Below are 21488 nucleotides of genomic sequence, written 5' to 3'. Positions count from 1 at the left end.
AAAAACAGGCTATACAGAGAGTGTATCCAGGCTTCTTTGTACTTTCTTGAAAGATGATGCAGTATTTTGGGTAACAGAATATAAGAAAAGCAGTGATAATAATTTTTTTCACTACTATTTTATCCTTCTAACAGAACCATTTTTTCTTAAAGGGCCATTATAGTAAATATTTTAGGTTAATAAGCCCTATGGTCTCAATTGAAACTACTCAACTCTACCACTGAAGCAAAGCAGCCATAGACAATACATAAATATGATTCTGTTCTAATACAATGTTATTTACAAAAACAGACAGTGACATCACTTTGGTTTATAGTCCATATACCTCTGTACATCTAGGTGATTCCATCACTCTCCTGTTTTTTTAGTTACTTTTGTATTTCAAAATATATTGTGAAATAATTGATGATTATTGATGAAACACTTCATATAATGATAAAAATAGAAAAATGTTTCAAGATATACAAAAAATTAAGATCACTGAGATCTTATAATGTAACTTAGATTTAGAAATATGTCCAATGGATCTGTAAAATAGAATGAGCTATATCCTATTTAAAAAGAACTAGATTTTCACTTTGATTTGGGGGGAGTCCTAAGAAAAAACAAAACTTATGCAATATCATTTAGTTTGAAATATTAAAAATGAAATTCAATTTGAAAACTTGGTGCAGTGGATCCTATGGTATATCAAGTACCATATTAAGGGTGTCCTGAGTACATGGCATGTGCTAAATGCCAGTGGAGTACACTCATCTATGTTTGTACTTTTTCATAAAATACAAGGCTTCAGCACCTGAAACAAGTGAGAACCACACAAGTCAGAGAGGGAGAGAAAAATGTCTGAGGGTTATGTTACCAACAGTTGACTAAAATAAAATTTTAATAGCAGTGGAAGCTGGCTAAGAAAATGAGTGACAAAAATTGATGTTGATTTTAATAAAGAGTGAGGATTGGTAAAGTTAGCATAAGATAACTAAAAATGATTGTTTAGGGTATGTAAAAAATGTGAGGCCAGAAGTCAACTAACGATCTCTGAGAGGGGAGACAAATCAAGTTGTAGAATTCCTTTGAGAACTGAAAATCAAAGAGCACTTTCAGATAAATGAAGAAAGTGAGGTTAAGTCGAAAAAAGAGAAAAGTTATTTTAATTAATAAAAAACCCTATAATTAGTGTGTGAGAGATTCTGAGATGCCCTCATATTAGTTCTTAACTTTGCTCTTAATTGTACATTTGCCAAGATTTTTGCAAGAAGATTAATCTCTCACTTGGTGGCAATTGCCAGATGCCTGTCTGTGGAACACAGAAGTAAAAGCATCCCACCCACTAGTTTAACAGCTTGACTTAAGAAAATATGAGACAGCTCTTGAGGGGAAAAGGCAAACAAAAACAAACCTAATGGGCATTAGTCAAATTAGAAAAAAAAGGAAGTATGTTCAATTAATTACATGAAAACTTTTTTATAACTTGAAAGCAAAGAACTATGAAAAGAGAAAGAAAAAAGAAAGAAACTTAATTTTGCACTGAACAATTTCAAACCAATTTGGTGGAAAAGTTCTAAAAATGGTTTTATTTGGGGGGCAGTAAAAACCTTTGTGTCAAGATTTGATTCTTGAAACTCTCAAAATACATTTTTAAGTTTATGATTTTTGTGTGGAATGCATGGTTTGTTAATCAGAAAAATGCTTCTTTTGAAGCTCTAGCATAAAAAATTAAAGAGCTTATTGTGTAGAGCATCATTTTATGAGTTTTAGCACTTTGTGGATAAGCAAAGAGTGCTTAAACTATACTTTATGTCTTCAGCCACCGGTACATGCTACATTGGCAATAAGATTTTGATGTAGTACATACTAATGTTGATTCTAAAGTGTCTTTACGAAATGCACTATAGGAAATAGTCATTCCCGGTACTGACAATTTTGCAGTGAAAAAGTAAATACTGAAAACACAATTCCGTAACAGAAAGAAAATTAAGATATCTTATCCTAACTCTGCATTTAACATCTTTGGTCCTAATTTGTTTATTAGAAATTAAGATATTATTTTAGTTTCCTCCTTTTTCTATTAGTCTGCTTAAGTAAAAAAAAAAAAAAAAAAAATGCCATGATCTTTTCTCAGTGAGTACTGTGTTCAGATGTCCCTTGCCATTGGTTTACTCTGATATGTACTAGCAACCAAAAGACATATTTTACTAATCAAGATAGGCCCAGGCAACAGTTTACATGTCATAATAGAAACTTCTCATCAACCTTGAGGATTTTTTTTCCGAAAAGTCTTCTGCTTCACAAAAATAATACTACCGTCATTAAATATATTTAAAAACTGATGTAACAGAAGTTCTAGAAAGCATCTATCCTGTTTCCTTGAAAATAAGACCTAGGGGGACAATCAGCTCTAATGCGTCTTTTGGAGCAAAACATGAATATTATTTTACTATAATAAAAATGAATATTATTTTACTATAAGACCCGGTCTTATATTCATTTTTGCTCCAAAAGATGCATTAGAGCTGATTATCTGGCCAGGCCTTATTTTTGGGAGAACATGGTATGTCTAAAAGAAACCTGACTCAGCACTGTAAACTTACTCTGCTAAATGAGTTTTCTTCAGAATCATCTTCATTTTCAAGCAACATTGCTGCATTGTCCTGATCTGCTAAGATAATTTTTTTTCCACAATTAAGGCTTTAATTAAGGAAAATGCACGTCTTCAAAAATATTTTTATTCAGCCCATATTAAATTGAAATTGAATGTTTTTAAACGTGTGTATGTTACTGTTTTATTTTATTTTTTTAGTTATCTGCTATAACTGTTCCAGATTACAGGAGACTAAATAGATATTACACACAAATGTAATATGGTGATCCTGATGGGATCCAGGGGGGAAAAAATGCTATAAAGGACATTGATAGGACACTTGCCAATATTTGAATATGAATTGTACATTAGGCAATAATATTAGTCAATTCCTAAACCAGTCAAAATCCTAAATTCAATCATTGTATTGTGGTGCTGTAAGAGAATACCTTGTTCTTTAGGCACGCACAGACTGAAGTGTTTAGGGGTTATACGGAATGATGTCTGCAATTTACTGTCAAATAGATTAAGAAAATCAATAGTTCAGATTTGTTTGTAATAAGGAAACCTTGCAGGGAGAGATAAAGTAAAAGTGGTAAAATGTAAATGAGTAAATTGGGTGAAAGGTAGGTATATAGAAGTTATTGTAATATTCTTGCAATTCTTCTGTTTGAAATTCCTTTAAAACAAGTGTTTTTAAAAATCTCTGTTAATTGTTGCCTCATCCATATTACTTAATCACAAATTATTTTCAGTGTTCAAGTTTACATTTTTCTGGACCCATCCTTATATATACCACATACCAGGCAAACACATATCCTATCCTTTTCTGCACAACCATGTAGACTCTCTCTTGTTGGGAGGGGCCAACAATAATTACCCTATTTTTATTTAAGAAATACCTTATAACCTTTAAGAGCAGTGTCATAAACACTTTTTTTATTTAAAGTTTATTGGGGTGACAATTGTTAGTAAAGTTACATAGATTTCAGGTGTACAATTCTGTATTACATCATCTATAAACCCCATTGTGTGTTCACCACTCAGTCAGTTCTCCTTCCATCACCATATATTTGATCCCCTTTACGCTCATCTACCACCTCTCTCCCCCCTTACCCTCTGGAAACCATTAAACTATTGTCTGTGTCTATGAGTTTTTGTTTCTTATTTGTTTGTCTTGTTCTTTTGTTGTTTTTGGTTTATACACTACATATCAGTAAAATCATTTGGTTCGCTTTTTCTGTCTGACTTATTTCACTTAGCATTATAATCTCCAGATCCATCCATGTTGTCACAAATGGTTAAATATTTTTACAAACATGTCTATACATACAAATATGTGGAATTAGTTCCAGAGAGCCTCTGAAGCCCTTTCATAAATCAAAGTGGTTCTGAAAAACTGATATATCAAAATATCATTTTTTTAAAGACCACATTATGCTAAGTACTAAAATTGTTATTTTAGATTAGTATACTACGGTACTTACTAACTATAGTTAGTTCAGGATTACAGTGTTTCTTAGTAGATCATATCATAAGCCAGAGTTGTCATAAATACCAAAATTTACTAAGTCACCTTGATTTCACAGTTTAGTAGGGCAGATTAAAATCATAAATTTATATTAGACATTGCAATTTTAGCATGACACCCTTATCTAATATCAAACTGTGGCATCTCAGAATCTCATGCCAGGCATGATAATCAGTTTTTAAATACAAATCCTGAAAAATGAATTTCAACATAGGATGAATTTGAAATCTCAAGCTGGCCATGCAAGGGAGGATGTGTGTTTACTGTTGAGTTATGACACACATATGTATTTCTTTTGGCAAATTATTGGCAAAAAGGCATAATTCTACACAGCTTACTTCTGACATAAAGCATGGCCCAACAAAAGTAATGTTCATAAGAGAATATGATAATGTTTCCACCCTTTCTGATTTACTCTTCACTTATCTTAAAATACCTGGGTAAGTAAAGAGAAACATGTAAAGTTTTAATGAATATTTTATAAGTGAAAATGGATTTTACAGGAGTCAAAATTCACTGGATAAATTAAAAATTTCAACTAAAAATGACCTTCTACAAGTAACATCTTCAGATGTTAGGCAATAAAATTACAACACACAGCTGGTATTCAGTGGATGAATAATGCACTTTACCCTAAATTGTGGAGATGCTTCAGATTCCCTAGGAAGTAGAGCAGGTTTGTGGTAAGAAAACCTTCACACGCCCAGTTTAGGATCCAACATTTTAACGTTGTGGGCCAATAAGTAAGAATTAACTTGACCCTCAACTTGAAATCTATGTCCTCAGATTCCTCAACTCATAGAAATTTAGTTGTAAAAGACACACTCAGAAAACATGAGTCCAGATGTTTGTTTTTTTACAAATATGAATTCATCTTCTTGTCCAAGGTCACCGAGTAGGTCTATTCCTGACACTCTGCTACCTCACTCTTCTATTTTATGTGAACATAAAAAATATGTGACTCTTAAAAATATCTGTTTTATGGAATTTCATCTTTAATAAAAACTTTTAAATAGCAATTTAAAATGTTCGTCTTTGAAAGTGCGGATTCTCCCAGTGTGCATATATTATTAAATAGGAAAAGAATAATCAAAGACAATTAAAATTCACAGTAATTCCTTTTACTTACCTTAATTTGTGCACTAAATATTTTAAGCTTGTATGATGTTCATATTCTTTGAAGATCCGTTATTTATGAAAAATTAATCCTTGTGACTCACTTTGTATTGAGAAAATGATTGAGATAATGGAGAGTTTCTACTTTTTAAAGTTGTATTTTTTTTTACCAAAGGCTTAAATACCTTCAACCCTATTAACTGCAAAAGAACTAAGGAGTTAGTTATTTCTAACTTCTTTTTGTGTCATGTCATTGATTTAACATAAAGACTTTCAGTACATTTCAATAAGAAGTAAAGCATTCTAGTTAAATGATACGAGTAGAAGAGAGATGACAGGTAACAATGGACATCAGTAAAAATTTTCGATGTCATGATAGTGTTCCCTTTCTAAGAGTAAATATAATAAAATACTGACAATAAATCTAAACCTAATCATGGTACGAATTATTTGAATTTCAAATAATCTGATGTTCTGCTTGTATGTATTTTGAATTCAATTTTATTGAAGACCCATCTTCATTTAAAAAACGAGTATGAGTTCAAACTCTCACAGCACAAGGAGAATTAAAGGGGCAGAAAAAAATTATCCCCTATTCTGCCTATACCAAGTATGCAAGATTCTCATGACAATATGGCCAGAATAAATACATGGGAGCCAATCACTATGAAAGACAGCTGTCCATTCTAAAGCCCTTGCTATTCAAAGTGTAGTCCGTGAACCAGCTGCATCAAAGTATGTTAGAAATCCAGAAATCCAGGCCCTACTCCAGACCCACTGAGTCATAGTCTACATTTCAAAGGTATCACTGAGTGATTCACATGCATATTAGAGTTTGAGAAGCGTTGCTTCTCAAACGTTGGAGAAGAGTGAGTGGAAGTGATTGTATTTACAAGTGATTTTATGATAACAAATGATTTTTATTATACATGAGTCTTAAATAACCTAGGCTTTCAAAATCCTCCCTGTCAATTTGTGGTTATTAAGATGGTAAAACATGCAAAAAATTTGGATGGATGCAAGTAGTGGCTAATTACTCACAAACAAGTTTAACTTGTACTTAACCCTTTCCTCATAAAAATATAGAAATATTAACAATGAACCCTAAAATTATTTAGGAGTGTTCTGATTATCATATACATTAGAAAAATTTCATTTGTACTGTCTGGAAAGATCCATGTCTGTCCTTTACTCTGGAAAGGAAATTATAGAATCAAAGATACAAATACGTACTTTTTAAAAATGTTCTTTCTTTGGTTACAGTTATTTTTTGATAAATTATAAAGATACAAGACGCTGTTCTATTTCACAGTGGGGCGGGGGTGGGGACCAAAGACCTAGCAAAAAATAAATACTACAGTGCTTTTCTTATAATGTAGTTAAGTCCCAAACTAATATGATTAAAATAGCTGATATTTATTGAATGCTTCCTTACATGTAAGGCACTGTCACGAGGAATTTTTTAAAAATATCATTTAATCTTAACCAAGAGCTAGGGACTAGATTTATTCAGATGAGGAAGCAAGAACTGTTCAACGTTGGATCTTGGGTGTAAACCCAGGTAGAGTGCTTTTAGTTCTTAGAATTCATGCTGCAATATTTTAGGAAAATCTTCCTTTATATCTCAGTATATTTAACATATTTCAGGTTTCCACCCTCTTCAAAAGAAAATATACAGTTTTCTCTTTGAATTATTTTAGAGATATCTATTTATAGTCACACTGCCTTAATGGTCTTATAAATAAGATAAACGTCTTAAGTTTATGTGACCAATATATATGAATTATGTCTTTAGTGCCTAGTTTTTCACTGAAAAAAACAGAAAAGATAAACTATACTGTAATTTGTTTCCTTGCACCATCTAGTGGACTTAAATGACAACTGCGTAGTACAATAAATGATTACAACTTAATTATATGTCAAATTTTCAAACATATCTAGAGAACTGTTCCTAAAATTGCATTTCATATTACATCACAAATGTGCACGTAATTATTATTTCTTCCTTTTTCATGAGGGAATCAATTATGCGTGGGGGCTGAATTCATTAGCCACTCTTTAAATCCATAAATAAAATAATATAAAACAGCATCTTTTCAATCTTTTTACAGTTAGAGATAATGAAAGTCAAATACATTTTAGTTCCTCCCACCGTCTTAAACTCCAAAGCTTCCCAGATAGCTGCGCAATAGAAGCACTGCGAGTCTGCGCAAGGCTAGTGCGCAGGCGCGCTGAGGAGCGGAAGCGGGGAGGCGGGGCTAAGCACAGAGCAGGGAGCGGAAGAGGCCCTGTCTGCTGGGTGAGGCTCGGAGACCGTTTGGCGTAGAGTCTGGGGCCGCCTGGAGCTCAAAGTCCCAGACCCCGGGAGAGGCCAAAAGAAACTGAAGGACTTGTTCCGGAGCAGTCGCCGCTGGCAGCTGCTTTCCCGCCTGCGGCTGCGGACGCCTCCACCCGCGCTGCCTGAGGATACGGTCCTGAGAGGCCTCTAGGCCGAGGCGCGGCCCGCGGAGCCAGACGTGTTGCTGCCAGTGCTGCTGTGAGTAATACGAGCGCCCTCTCCACAGTCGTTTACAGATTAAAATGGAGGAAATTTCGTTGGCTAACCTGGATACTAACAAGCTAGAGGCCATCGCTCAGGAGATATACGTAGACCTAATAGAGGATTCTTGTTTGGGCTTCTGCTTTGAGGTGCACCGGGCAGTCAAGTGTGGCTACTTCTACCTGGAGTTCGCAGACACTGGTAGTGTGAAGGATTTTGGCATTCAGCCAGTGGAAGATAAAGGAGCGCGCCGCCTCCCGCTTTGCTCCCTTCCTGGAGAATCAGGGAATGGGCCTGAACAGCAGCTGCAACGCTCACCTCCGGAATTCCAGTAGCTGCAACGTAAGAGAGTCTGAGGGTGACCAGGACAGTAACATAGACCGGTCCTGTGGTCTGGAGAAATTAGGTAGCTAAATAGAAAAAAAAAAAAAAGAAAAGAAAAAAAAATCAGACAGAAGTTCCAAATCCCATTGAAGATCTTAGCCTTCAAATACTCAAAGTGAAGATTTAAGAATTTGGATCCTTTTATAAGTGTGTTACCTGGGATCAGCTTTGACAACCTGGGCAGGAGGAGCTGTGTGTCCTGTGCACCATGCAATGCAGATTGGTCTCTAAACACATCAGGAAGGGCACAAGATCCCTGTACTGTCTGTCCCCAGTGCACAGGTGAGCAGCTGTGTGCCCACTATACAAGATCCTTTGGTTTCTCAGCCTTTCTGTCTGCCTGATGTCATGGGCTTCCTGGATAACTGTCACTTTGGACATAACTGATGGTCAGGTCTTTATCTTTGAGACTCATGGGACTGCCCTCCTCTCTGAGCCTCTGATTTGGGTTTCTCCAAGACAAGTGAAAGTCAGGTGTGAGATCTGGATATTAACTATTCCAGTTTGGGAAAACCAAGGAAAAGAATTTCCAGCTGAATCTGGTAGGAGAAACTCTGTGGTCTTGGTTCCAAGAAGAAGAAAAGGTCAAAGCCAGCAGTTTTCCAAAGGTCCAGCATTTACAATGACTTCAACGGACATGGAGACAAATGCTAGCCTTTTGCTGAACAGAGCCCTCTTCCTGGCACCCACCCGGTGTCATAGGCTTAGCAGATGGACAATTTGGTTATCCAGGCAGGTTGAGGCTTTAGTTATAGTCCTTTGGAGAGGTAGCACAGGCCTCTGCAACTATGCACGATCTCTCAAATTGCAGGATTCATATCTGGATATGTTCTGTGGACAGCAATTTGGTGGGGCAGTGATCTTCCAATTCTGAGTTACTAGTTACATAGCCAGTCCCTGGGTCTGACTTGGTCATTATGCCAGGGGCAAGACTGAACTATAGAGGAGCATCATGGCTGTGCAGAAGGCTGTAGTTTGAAAGCTGAGGCCAGAGGGGCCCTCTTCCAGCTGCCCTCAATAATGTGAATGGGTTAGTGCTAGGAACCAAGGAGCAGAACTGGGTTGTCTCACATCTAACTGTGTAGTATCCTGTTGAATGCCTCTGTTCCTTGGATTGTGCAGTCACAGAGCTCTGCTATGATGAACCTCTAAACTGTCTCCACTTTCTCTGCCCCTCACAATGGGTAGCCCTTTCTGCTTGGTCCTCTTTGGACCTTCTTGACTACAGGAGCTGTCCTTTTGTTGTTGAAAGCCAGGGAAGGCCCCCCAGAAATCCCCTGGCTGTAGGAAATAGGATCGGGGATGATGGGAAGTGTGAGCCACATATCAAAACTACCCTCCACTTTACTCCCTGATGAGGGTTTATGAAATGTAGAGGGGTGGAGCCCCAAGGTGAGTGGGAACGGTGCTGCTTTATTTGAAATGTTTTCTTACCTCATTATGTGCCCCAGTAAGGAGCCCAACCTCATCTGTCTGGCTTGGCTCCATATTCCTCCTGTTTCCTGCTCCACTGCCTGTTGGTGCATCTCATGACTCCAGGTGCTGCCTGCCACCTTTCACATTGACCAGTTTCAGTTCACCTCTTGATGCTCCTGCTTCTGAAGCCTGTCCAGTTTCCTTTTCCTTGGTTTCTTTTAAGTGTCTTCCCCCTCCCCCCACCCCCCGTTTCTGTGGAAGACTCAGAGAAGAATCTTATGGCTCCCTCTGTTGGGATTAGGATGGCAAAAAAAAATGGAATTGTTTGTGAAAGGCAGTGTGATGCCCAAGCCCTTCTCCTATAGGACTGCCTTGCTGGTATGCCTTCCTGCTGTGTCTTACTTCGTGAGGAGTTATATCTTCCCACCTGCGCTTGGATATTGCTTCTTAGAACCTAAGCAGAAGAGCAGTAAAGTCTAAGAGAGACACATGGATGGAGTGGGTCCTGATTCATTTTCTCTAACCGTGATTGTGCATGTATCGTTCCTTATCCCAGAAGGAACTGTTTGGACTCCGGACTGATTTGAGTTACATACTCTGGAAGATGCAGGAAACCATAGTAATAGGGCCTCAAGACTGTCTATTATTGCATTCTCCCCCTAGGGTTGCCCTGGTCGGTTTTGGGGCCTAGTTATAGATTGGTCTAAAGAATTGTGATAACTTTAAAAAGTCAAACCTTGGCAAGAACTAAGACAATTTTGAGTTATCTGCCTTTGACTTTTTGTAGGCATCTCATTCAAAGGGGATGCAGAGGGAAAAGAAGTGTCTAAGTGAGACACTGGCCCACTTTCAAATAATGTCTGGGAAACAGGCTGAAGGGAAGGCCATGGTCCACTCTTCTTCAGAGAGGGAGCTCAGATTGTGACATCACCATTTCCCTTCTGACCTTTTCTCCTAGTAGAGGAGGAAGAAATGGGAAGTAGTTTTGCATAATGGTTGGTTCATATTACCTCCCTCTTGGTTTTCATTTTTTGCTCCCCACTGTTAGAGCAGTATCCCCCTACCCTGGATGGGTATGAGTGGGCTGGGGACAAACTAATTTGGGGGGAGAGAATGCTCCCTACCATATAGTTGGTTAGGAATTCTCCCTTTCCCTACCTATCTTCCCTCTAACAGCAGAATTCTTACCCTTCCCTCCTCAATTAAGTGTATTTATCACCCTGTAATTCTATTATGTATCTGAATGTGTGTGTGTGTGTGTGTGTGTGTGTGTGTGTGTGTGTATGGGGAAAAAGGGATTCTTTACGAATTTTCTGTGGTTTGTGGCTTATTCTTCCATGTATTAGTTCTTGCCACCGCATGCCCAGTATCGCATGCTGGGATCTTTGGGGAAGTGTAGTGAAACTCACCCCTGTCCTTTATTTTGGAGATTCTTATTTTTGCATAAGTAGTCTATCCTATACAGATTGCTAACTGTGTATTCCCCTTGCCTCTGTGGCTGCTGTGTAAATAAATTGCATCTCCCCATTGGTAAACAGTAATAATAAACAAAATTTTAAAAAATAAACTTTATTTGGACTCTGTATGTTAATCTTTTAAAATTGTACATGTTTTTCAGGTATTGACATAGTAAAATAAATGTTGAGTTGCTGTTGACCTTAGTCACTTATTCCTGAATGGCAGTTTTACCAAAGTGGAGTAATTCTGCCCAACTTTGTTTCTCCATGTAGTCCTGCAAATTTAGCTTTCTGCAACATCTAGTAAAATAAATGAACTATATACAGTCTGTCCTTTTCCATATGAGGTAAGAGGTGGTAAAATAAATGTAATCCAAGCCTGTCACTAGTTCAATTTGAATGGAACTCAAGGTATCAATATATACATTTTACCGTCATTTCAAACTAATGTCCTTGCTTTATAAAGGCAAATGATTCATAGCAAAGAATGAGTTGGCCTTTCTAAGGGTAATATTTTCCTAGTACTTTATAATTTTATTTTACCCCAATTCTGTGTCTTTTACTTTATTTTTAAAATAATTCTGAGATTTTTCATTTCTTCTAATTCCGAATCGAGAGGTAGAGTACTTACCCCAATTGTGAATATTGCTCCTTAGTACTGATAATTTGCTGAAGGTTGTAGTTCAGTAAAGAAACAGCCCAAAATTGGAAATAATGTTTACATGAATAAAAATTACAGAAATTGGGCCAGAGGAAAAATTGTCTCAGGGAACCTTATAGACATGCAACACGGTATTGAGTCACCTAACATTCAAATGCAGCCACAAAAAATACTTTTGGATCTTGTTTTCCATGTTTAGATTTGAATTAATATATTTAGTGCTACCCTAGTTAGTTTTATGAAATGAGATATTTGCAAGACCTCACTACTTTACTAAATCACTTGACAGTAGGATTTGTAAGATTATTGCTTTTCATATTTTCTAACTGATGAACTTTAAAAAGAAAAAAAGCATTGCATACCTTTTAACTTCCTATATTTAACTCCCTAGATACTACATTTTAACTTCACCATGTAGCAGGAGATCAGGAACTTAATAAATGGGTACTTGATGTTGACAAAGATAAAGACGGAAAATTAGTGCCCAAGCAGTTAAGGATTCAGGAAGAGCTTTCTTTGCCCACAGTAATTAGTAGCATTGCTTTCTTTAGGACCTACCTGAGGTATGTTAAAGTGTTTAATTTTTTATAAAAGGTGTTTTATGAAATGAAATATTAATGTACTAAAAAACCAACATTTATACTTTATTGAACATCTTTTCACACTAGTCTTTAAAATCATTGTCATGGTTAGTGAACTGCTGCTTCTCAGATCAGTTAGAGATAACTTTTATCATCAGACTTTGGAAGTTTTACTCTGCTGTGGAAGGCCCAGCTCTGATTTTCATTCATGTTCCAAAAGATTCCCATGATGCTTTGGAGTAAAACGTTTGTTACAAGTGATGCACATGTTCAAAAAGATACTGTAGGTAAACTTATAAATCCTTGGACTTTTTTTTCCTTTTGAAAACATTCAATCATATATTCCTTGAGCCTCAGTGGATATAAATGAACTAAAAAGGAAATACTACAGAGGGTGCCAAAAAATTGTATACACAAGTAAGGAAAACTTAAAATTGTACTAATACATACCAATAACAAAAGATGACTACAAGTCACATTTGACTTCTGCAATTTAGAAGAGGTGCTCACAGTGGTTACCATCAGTGTCCAGGCACTTCTGAATGCAGCGAACTACTGCTTGAGCAATGACCAAAGTGTCCACTTGTATACATTTTTTTTGGCACCCGTGGAATATTCATTTTAGAGTTGAGAAAATACGTTCAGCAACAGTGACTTGCACACAGTTCAAAAACGAAAATAGAGAAACAAAAGTAGAATGCAGGTGTTAGGCCAGTACTCTTAAAACAATAGAAATTTTAATAATGAAAGGACTAATAAACTGGTTAAAGTAGAATGAAAAAATTGTGATACTAATGAAAACTTGAAGGCAATAAGTTTGAAAACAAAAACTGGGAAATAAAAAGTATACCTCATCAAAAGTGACCCAAAGGAATTTTTATTTAATAAATGAATACATCTAAAACAGAAGTCAAGTCATCTCCACCCCAATATACACATAAAAACACTAGACATTTAGAATTTTATTTCAGACAGTACAGCAGAAAACCATTATAGCCTAAATGTAATAAAGTTTTTTTGAAAAAGTGAAAATGTTAGCAAACCAACTCCTTTGAAATATCAAACATCAACAAACCAGGTTAATCCCAGGAAAGTAAGATTTTGACTCAGAAAATCACATCATCATCAGGGTAAAACTGTGAAGACCTCGATAGAAACAAAAATAATTTGTAAAATTAAATATCAATCGATTTAAAAAATAGTTATTTATATGGAAACAAGGTCTAAAGAACTTCCATAAAGTATGTATCAAAAATCTACAACTTGCTGTGCTTAATGGTCAATACTTGGAAGCATTCCCTTTAAAATCAGGAATGGAAGAAACAATTTTCATATTTTCATATTCTGAGATGTTATCTAAATGGATAATTGTATAGAATCTATGAGTAGACCACTAGAAGTAACGATAGAATGCAATAAACTTGCTGGATATAAGATCAATGTCCTAAATCAGAATAATAAAATTTTTCAGTATTACATTTATAATGTAATGCAACAAAAATTATAATGGTCTTATGAATCAATATAATGGTGTAAGGTTTTTATGGAGAAAATTATAAAAAATATTTTCTGGTATGTTAGAGAAAACCCAAATAAATGCAGAGTGATAGGATATTTATGGATAGCAAGCTCAATATCATCACTCCAAATAGATGAATTGGAAGTAATTTTGACAAAAATCCAAATAGACATTTTCATGAAACTTGACAAGCTAATATTAAGATTTATGTGAAACACAAGGTACAAGGATAGACAAGATATTTTTGATGAATGTATCTTACATAGTGCGGATTTGATGTAGGAACAGTGGAATAGAACAGTTCAGAATTTGGGGGAGAAGCACATTTATGTTATCCTGATGTATAGCTATTAATAAATTGTTATAGTGGATTATAAACCAATACATTGTTCTGGAATAGATTATCCATAAGTAATATAACTATCTCAGACACAAAAATTAATTCCCATATGGATTTAAGACTTACTGTGGAAAACTAAAACATCAAACCTTTATAGGAAAATAAGATGTTTATAATTATAGGCAAGAGAAATGTCTTAAATAAATAAAAGCAGACAAAGAAAAGTCCAATATATTGGATGAAGTTCAATATATTGGACTATACTAAAAGTAAATTTTTTTTTCATTTTCATACTAGAAACAACAAAATCCCACATTATACTAGTATGTAGAAGTGTTGCAGTTCTTACAACTGATAAAAGATTATCAACAAAATAATTATACAATTGATAAATGGACAAAGTAAAAGAACAGCTCATTTATAGAAGTCCGAGGCAAAAAAGATGTGAAAAGTTCACTTAGGTTCAGAGAAATGCAAGCCAAAAACAAATGAAATACCAATTTATAACAGTATTGTTAAAAAAAATAATAGAGTGATGATATCAACTCTAACATGTGTATGGAGCAATTAGAACTTGTATGTTGCTGGCGGACTATAAGTTAAAAGATTTTAGACAGCAATTTGGAAATATAGTTGATAAGCATAACCAATGCCCTATTGTAGCATTATTTGTAATAGAAATTTCAAAGTGATATAAATGCCCATGGAAATAAAAATCTAATCACTATACAGAAGTGAAAATAACCATGGCTGCACAAATAAAATATTTAGTAAAACATATATTCTTATAATTTGCTACCTTTCATTTGAAGCTTAGTATGCAAACCAATGCTATATATTGTTTAGGGGTATATGCACATGTAATAAAAAGTACTGTACACCAAAAATATTGAACTAGACTTCAACTTTCAGGTGGATGGCAGTCTAGATGTTGGAAAAAGATTTCTTGATGCAAAACGTGGATGTAGAGTAAATAGAAACAGAGTGCTCTCTTAAGCAGCACATATACTAAAATTGGACTAATACAGAGAAGATTAACATGGCCCCTGTGTAAAGATGACAGGCAAATTTCTGAAGTATTCTGTATTTTTTGAGCACACATACGAAATAGCAACAAAGATACTACCAAGTGCCTTGCTATCCTTCTAAGAAAGAAGGGGAAAACCCAGCTTTTCCTTCTAACTGCACACAATAATCACCAACTATACAAATGAAAACGAACATGGGACTGCGCTGTGGAACATACATACCAGGAACTTCCAGATGGGAATGGGAGATTAAGCCTTGATCATCACAAATGGAAACTGTTACACTCCATGTAAATATAAGCTACCCGAAATAATCTCTACATCTTTAATGAAAAGGGGGACAGGCAGACAAAGACCTTCCTGACTACAATGAGAACAGGTGAGAAAGTCTCTGTCATGGCCCGAGGTGAAGTAATTAAAATAATAACATCATCATCATTTCCTTTGGGAATCTGTACCCATACACTTGCTTTCACGTAGTTACTCTGCTTGTCAGAGAAACCTCTACCTAAAAATTATATAATGTGTCCAAGATGATATACTTTTTAGCTGCCTGACAAAATTTTGGTCCTTCAACATTCTCAGAAAACGCAAGCTTGCAATAAAAGAAACATTTACTTCTTTAAAGATTACTCCTACATCATATTCTGCATCTAATAATTCTATTTATTAATACAAGAAAGGAGTTACAGAATTAGTACTCCTTTCTTGTAAATAGAATTATTAGATGGAGAATATAATGGCTATAAATGAAATCTTTAATAGACAGAATTTGGAATTTGGAATGTGAACAAGGAAAAGGAGAGAATGATGATGCAGTTATGAAAATGAAAATAATAGAATGAAAATAAGAAGATGTATGAAAATAAAATTTGAAACTCAATGTATAGGTAAACCTTCAATTAAACTGGAAAAAGAAGAAAATCAGCATGAAGCACAGTCCGTGTGTTATTAGTCATTTTGGTTACTTATCAGACAGCAGTGTGCATTTGTGTTGCTTCCTTGACTCCCATTAATAAACCCACATGCTATTTATTTTTTTAAGTAGATAGTTGAAAGGTAAAAGGGCAGCAAAGAGAAAAGGATTGCAATTGGATGTGATTAGAAGATGGCTAACTTTGGGAATGGTGACACGGCCAGCATTCTAGAGACCCAAGATATGCAGCCAGAGGAACTGAATGAAGGTGAAATTATCAACAAAAATGAAACTGGTTGTGACAAAAGGGATAAAGATGTTTCAGAGGAAGTGAAGCTGCCAATAAACTTGGCATCAAAGGATCTGTCAGAAATATTTCAAAATATTGAAAGCACAAAGGGTAAAATGTAAAGTAGGCAGAATTCTAAAGATGGTCTCTTGAGATTCTTTTCCCCTAGCTATTCAAACAATAATCTAAACACTCGCTATGAAGGTATCTTGCAGATGTAATTAGTGTCCCAAGTCAGTTGTCTACAATATATGAAAATTATTTGGCTGGACTTGACAGGTGAACGAACACTCTGAAAACAGTGTTCTCCATTTGATAGTAGAAGACATGAGAGAGTCGAAGGGTTGGGGATGATTCAAAGCACCATTGCTGGCTTTGAAAATGAAGGGGCCATGTGAGAAGGAACGCGTGTGTATCTTGGAGCTGAAAATGACCTTCAGCTGACACCAAGGAGACATACCTCAAACCTATAGCCACAGAAACTGAACTCTGCAAAATACCTGAATGAATTTGGAAGTGGATTCTTCTCCAAAGGCTCCAGATAAGATCCCATCCCAGCTGACACACTTTGTCTTTGGCCTGTGAGAACCTAAGTAGACAACTCAGCCAAGTTTGCCCTAAATTCTGACCTAGAGAACTGTGAGATAATAAGTGAGGACTGTTTTAAGCAGCCAGGTTTGTGATAGTTACACGACAACAAAAAAATTAGAACACTCCTAAACTGATCCAAATTTAGGATTATGACAATTCGCCAAGGCATGCAAAAGATGCTCACTGAATTAGGATTTATATATGAGACTAAGGTAAGCACTTTTCAAACTACTGATACATTTTATACAAATAAGACACATTAATTCTCAGTGTATCTGTTTAAATTTATAGTGCACTAAATAAATACTGGTTTTACCATTTTCATTTCCCTGTACACTTACTAACCGAAAATAAGAGAGTTTTTAATGTTTTGACAAAAATGTTTAAAGGTCATTAGATGATTTTAATTCTTCCCATTTTTAAGATTACCTTGCATTATTTTAGTATCAATTTTACAGTCCACACAACTATGCAAGGCTAGCTCTGCCTGTATTACTATCACTTCTTTAAACTTTTCAGAGATGTAAATGCTGCGTCTTTTCTAAAATTGTATTCCAAATTCAAAAAATTAGTAGTCGAGAAATCACCCAATGTTCATTGCAGCATTATTCACGGTGGCCAAGACATGGAAACAACTGAAGTGTCCTTCAATAGATGATTAGATAAAGAAGATGTGGCACATATATATAATGGAATATTATAAGAAAAGATGAAATACTGCCATTTGTGACAACATGGATGGATCTTGAGATTATCATGCTAAATGAAATAAGTCAGAAAAGAGCCATGTGATTTCACTCATATGTGGGATATAAAACTGCAAGCAACAAATGAACAAGACAAACAAAAATTCATAGACACAGACAGCAGTTTAGTGGTTACCAGAGGGGAAGGGGAAGGGAGGAGGTAGAAGAGGGTCAAGGGGGTTAAATATATGGTGACAGAAGATTTGACTTTGGATGGTGAACACACAATGCACTATATAGCTGAGGTATTATAGAATTGTACATTGAAACCTATATAATTTTATTAACCAATGTCACGCCAATAAATTTAATTAAAAAATAAAATAAATCACCTATTGACCTTCCCTAGATAAGTTAGGAAGTTTAGCCTAAAACACAAAAGACATGGGTCCTGCCAGATAACTCTTTGAGAAAGCTGGTAAGTCTGACAGAAGAAAAAGACAAATAAGGGAAGCAGTTGGTAGCAAAAGTAGAGAAAGAAGGGTATAGGCTAAATTAAAGAGGAAATATTTAACTAAGAGTCAAGGGAGGGAAATGGTATTTCCTGCATGAATGAAAAATTTCAAAGTGAATTGTGTGATGAGAAAGAAGACAAACATATAAGAAAAGTTCACAGGCAAGATACTGTGTTTGTCTCTTAACCCTCATTCTCTCATTTATTAGTAGAATGAATTTGGGAAGGTAACATTGTTTAGGAAGTTTGACTTTCTGTTTATATTAATAGATATAGCAATAGTACTTCACAGTTATGAAAACTAAATATGTAAGATTAGCCTAGTTGGGGTAATGGGTGGTGACAGTCAGGAGTAAGGCTTTCCTGAGAGGTAATATTTAAACTGAGAACCTAGAGTGAAATTAATTAGCTAGGATACATTTGTAGAATAGATGAAGAGTGAATTGGGGGTGGGTTGTCAGAGGAGGGTGGGAAAAGCGGTTGGAGGTGGTGTGTTAGAACCATTAAATGGGCTGTTTGGAGCTCTGGGAAAATTCTTTTGTGCCTCTGCAGATGGAAAAAAGCATCTCAGTTATTAATATAAAACCACATATCCCTTCCATCTCTTATCAGGAGGTTTCTTGATGCTATTGAAAGGAAAGATCATTAGATGATGATCTTTATTACTGACATAAACCCCTTACTTGGATGTTATCAAGTAAAGAGATGAATCATAATTAGGAATATAATTCCACAGAGCTCTAAGTAAACAAACTCTCATTAATATAATAACGTCTTACACCTGCAAGGTTAACCATACATCTGCAAGATAAAAGTGCTGTGTAAAATACCCAGCCATGTCTCCACTTTTAAAGGGCTTTAATCTCCTATACTTACTCTTCTTCCACTGGACTCTCCTTAGTCTCCCAGCTCTTTCTGTTTTCAAACACACACACACATGCATGCACGGACACATGCACGCACACACGAGTTATTACTTTAAATCAAGTTCCATTTCAGGGTAAGGTTAGCTAATCTGCTTTTGTTCTTGCTGTTGCATGAATTATTACAGTTCAAGACCTTATTTGCAGACCAGCCACTTTTACAGTTTAAAGGTGGATTAGCACTGACCGTTTAAGTACTTCTCATATAGCTATTTTTTTTAATTAAAAATGCTTGTATTATTTCTGCTTTTTGCTTACCATTGAAGTCAACGATGACCCAACAGGTGACTTGGACTTTGTCTAATAGATTGGAAAACCATTAAGCTTGGTCTTGACTATACAACAAACTCTAAGCCCAATCAAGCAAATTTCTCCATTAATAAATTAATCTTGAATGAATAATTTCTTAGTTCCATTCAACCTATAATATTCTGATTCCATGAACTAAAATGTGGCGAAAAGCTACCCCAATTATCTTATTCCCAAGACCAGTTTTTACCATCTGCAGAGAAATTGGCACCATTAGACTATGGGTTCCTTCATATCAGTGATTTTCTGTTTTGTAAATTGTTCCACAGGTTTGCTCTAGACCTCCATCACTCTTTGGTTAACAATGTGTCATTCCAAGCCATGCTCTCATTTCCATTTCAGATTTGCACACCCAAGGATATAGTAGGTATCTCCAACTATATGACCCACAGGAACCTCATATTTCATCTTATGCAAAATTGGGGAGCTACATTTTCAATATATTTCCCAGTGAATTTTATGCATTCTAAATGTTGGGAACTACTGCCCTAGAGAGAAAACAGAAAATGACTATATATTTATTCTCTCTTTTAATCTCAAACAGGCCATCCTTAGTGTTTGGAACCCTGGACCTTTTATTTTATTTATTTATTTATTTATTTATTTTTGACTGAGCGCCTTTGTATATAAAGTATTTGATTTAAAAATGTGAGAATTTAAAGACATGATGTCAGGCACATGGTAATGCCTTTACAAAGACTGAAGATTTAGAACCAGTTATTCCTTAAATTATGACCTTGAGATTCCTTACCTCTAGAATGACATAAGAAATATATTATCCCTCTGCCGCTAAGCATTTAAAGGCAATATCTATTCCACTATTCAGCATTAGTCTTCTGTTTGCATATCTTTGGATCAATTGTAAAGGATCTCTCCTTTTGTTTAGGAGTTTAGTGTTCATTTAAAAGGACTCCATAGCATGGACAAAAATGGCAGTCTGGAATCATAGATGGAAATATGGAATAACTTAATTTATCATTACTTCGTAATTAATGCCTATAATGAACTTCTCAGTTGCATTTGTAGTATAGTAATTAAAGTATTTTTTAACTTCTCTCCAATACTATTTCCCAGTCTCTCAATATCAATATCTTTTCCGTTTTCATTCAGCTGAAATGTTGATTCAAGAACATTATATTTATAGTCACTAATTTACCCCCAACAGATCTAATGACTATTCATAAAATTTAAAAAGACTTTGATTTTTCTCATCACCAACTTGTCACCAACATTAACTGTAGTAATGATTTTCTTCTAAGTAATGACAGCAGGCCACAAGAACACCAGATTAATACAACCATCTCTATCAGAGTAATATTCAACTAGTAAAGAACATATAAAAGAGTAAAGACTCCCATCGGTTTATCTAATATGTATTACAAGTTCATTATTAACAGGGGAAGAAATAATCTACAATATTGTCTACAATCCCCCCATGGAAGTAACGTTAACTGCTCTATAACAGTCACAATTTTTTACTATTGGGAAAACTATGAGATAGGCCCAGGGAGGCACTAGAGGCCCAAAAAGAGGTATATTAGGGGCACTTACCAGATTTAGATAGAAAAAGATAATTAAACTGCTTTATTGCGTGGATGTATGCAAATATTCAGGTCTCCTGCCCTAACAAGGTGCAGAGGGTTATCACTAGACTGACCATACATCCTGATTTTCCAGGGAGCATCTTGGTTTTCAACAGTTTTTAGGTGTTATTGATAGTACCTCCTTGGCCTTTCAAAGTGTTATGTTTTGGACAATCAATTGTACAATTACTCTAGTTATAACTCACAGAAGAACTAAGAGTATTTTTGTTTTATTAAGAGATTGAAGACCAACCTAATGGAGGCTGTGAGAGCAAGTCTTCAAAGAAAGTGTTAAATTTGAATGCAATGTAATATGTGGATAATAGTATGTAACTAATCAGAAGTTAGAAATAAAGGTATAATTTGCATTGACATATAGTCAAAAATGTACAGTGGATTAGCTAATGGAGTAATTTGGTATATATGGGGAAATTGAAGGGATAAAGATATTTGAAGCTGGATTTCCCATGCTTTATGTGATTTGGCATAAAGAATGGACAAGGGATAAGCTGGAACAATCAAACAAT

General features: G+C 35.3%; 1 protein-coding gene and 1 non-coding gene across 2 annotated transcripts; both read left to right on the top strand.

Annotated features, from left to right (window-relative positions):
* Positions 1-7466: 7466 nt before the first annotated feature.
* On the top strand, positions 7467-11131 carry ATXN7L3B (ataxin 7 like 3B). Its single transcript, XM_019748982.2, has one exon. The coding sequence runs from the start codon at positions 7806-7808 to the stop codon at positions 8097-8099; it is 294 nt and encodes a 97-aa protein (XP_019604541.1). The 5' UTR covers positions 7467-7805; the 3' UTR covers positions 8100-11131.
* A 3975-nt stretch (positions 11132-15106) lies between these two features.
* LOC141570221 (U6 spliceosomal RNA) lies at positions 15107-15213 on the top strand. Its single transcript, XR_012494232.1, has one exon. It is a non-coding gene; the product is annotated as a U6 spliceosomal RNA (small nuclear RNA).
* The last annotated feature ends 6275 nt before the right edge of the window (positions 15214-21488 follow it).

This window comes from Rhinolophus sinicus, linkage group LG02 (assembly GCF_036562045.2).
Source record: "Rhinolophus sinicus isolate RSC01 linkage group LG02, ASM3656204v1, whole genome shotgun sequence".
NCBI lineage: Eukaryota > Metazoa > Chordata > Mammalia > Chiroptera > Rhinolophidae > Rhinolophus > Rhinolophus sinicus.
The sequence above is the reverse complement of the archived record's forward strand: the minus strand, read 5'-3'. Positions and strand labels throughout refer to the sequence as shown.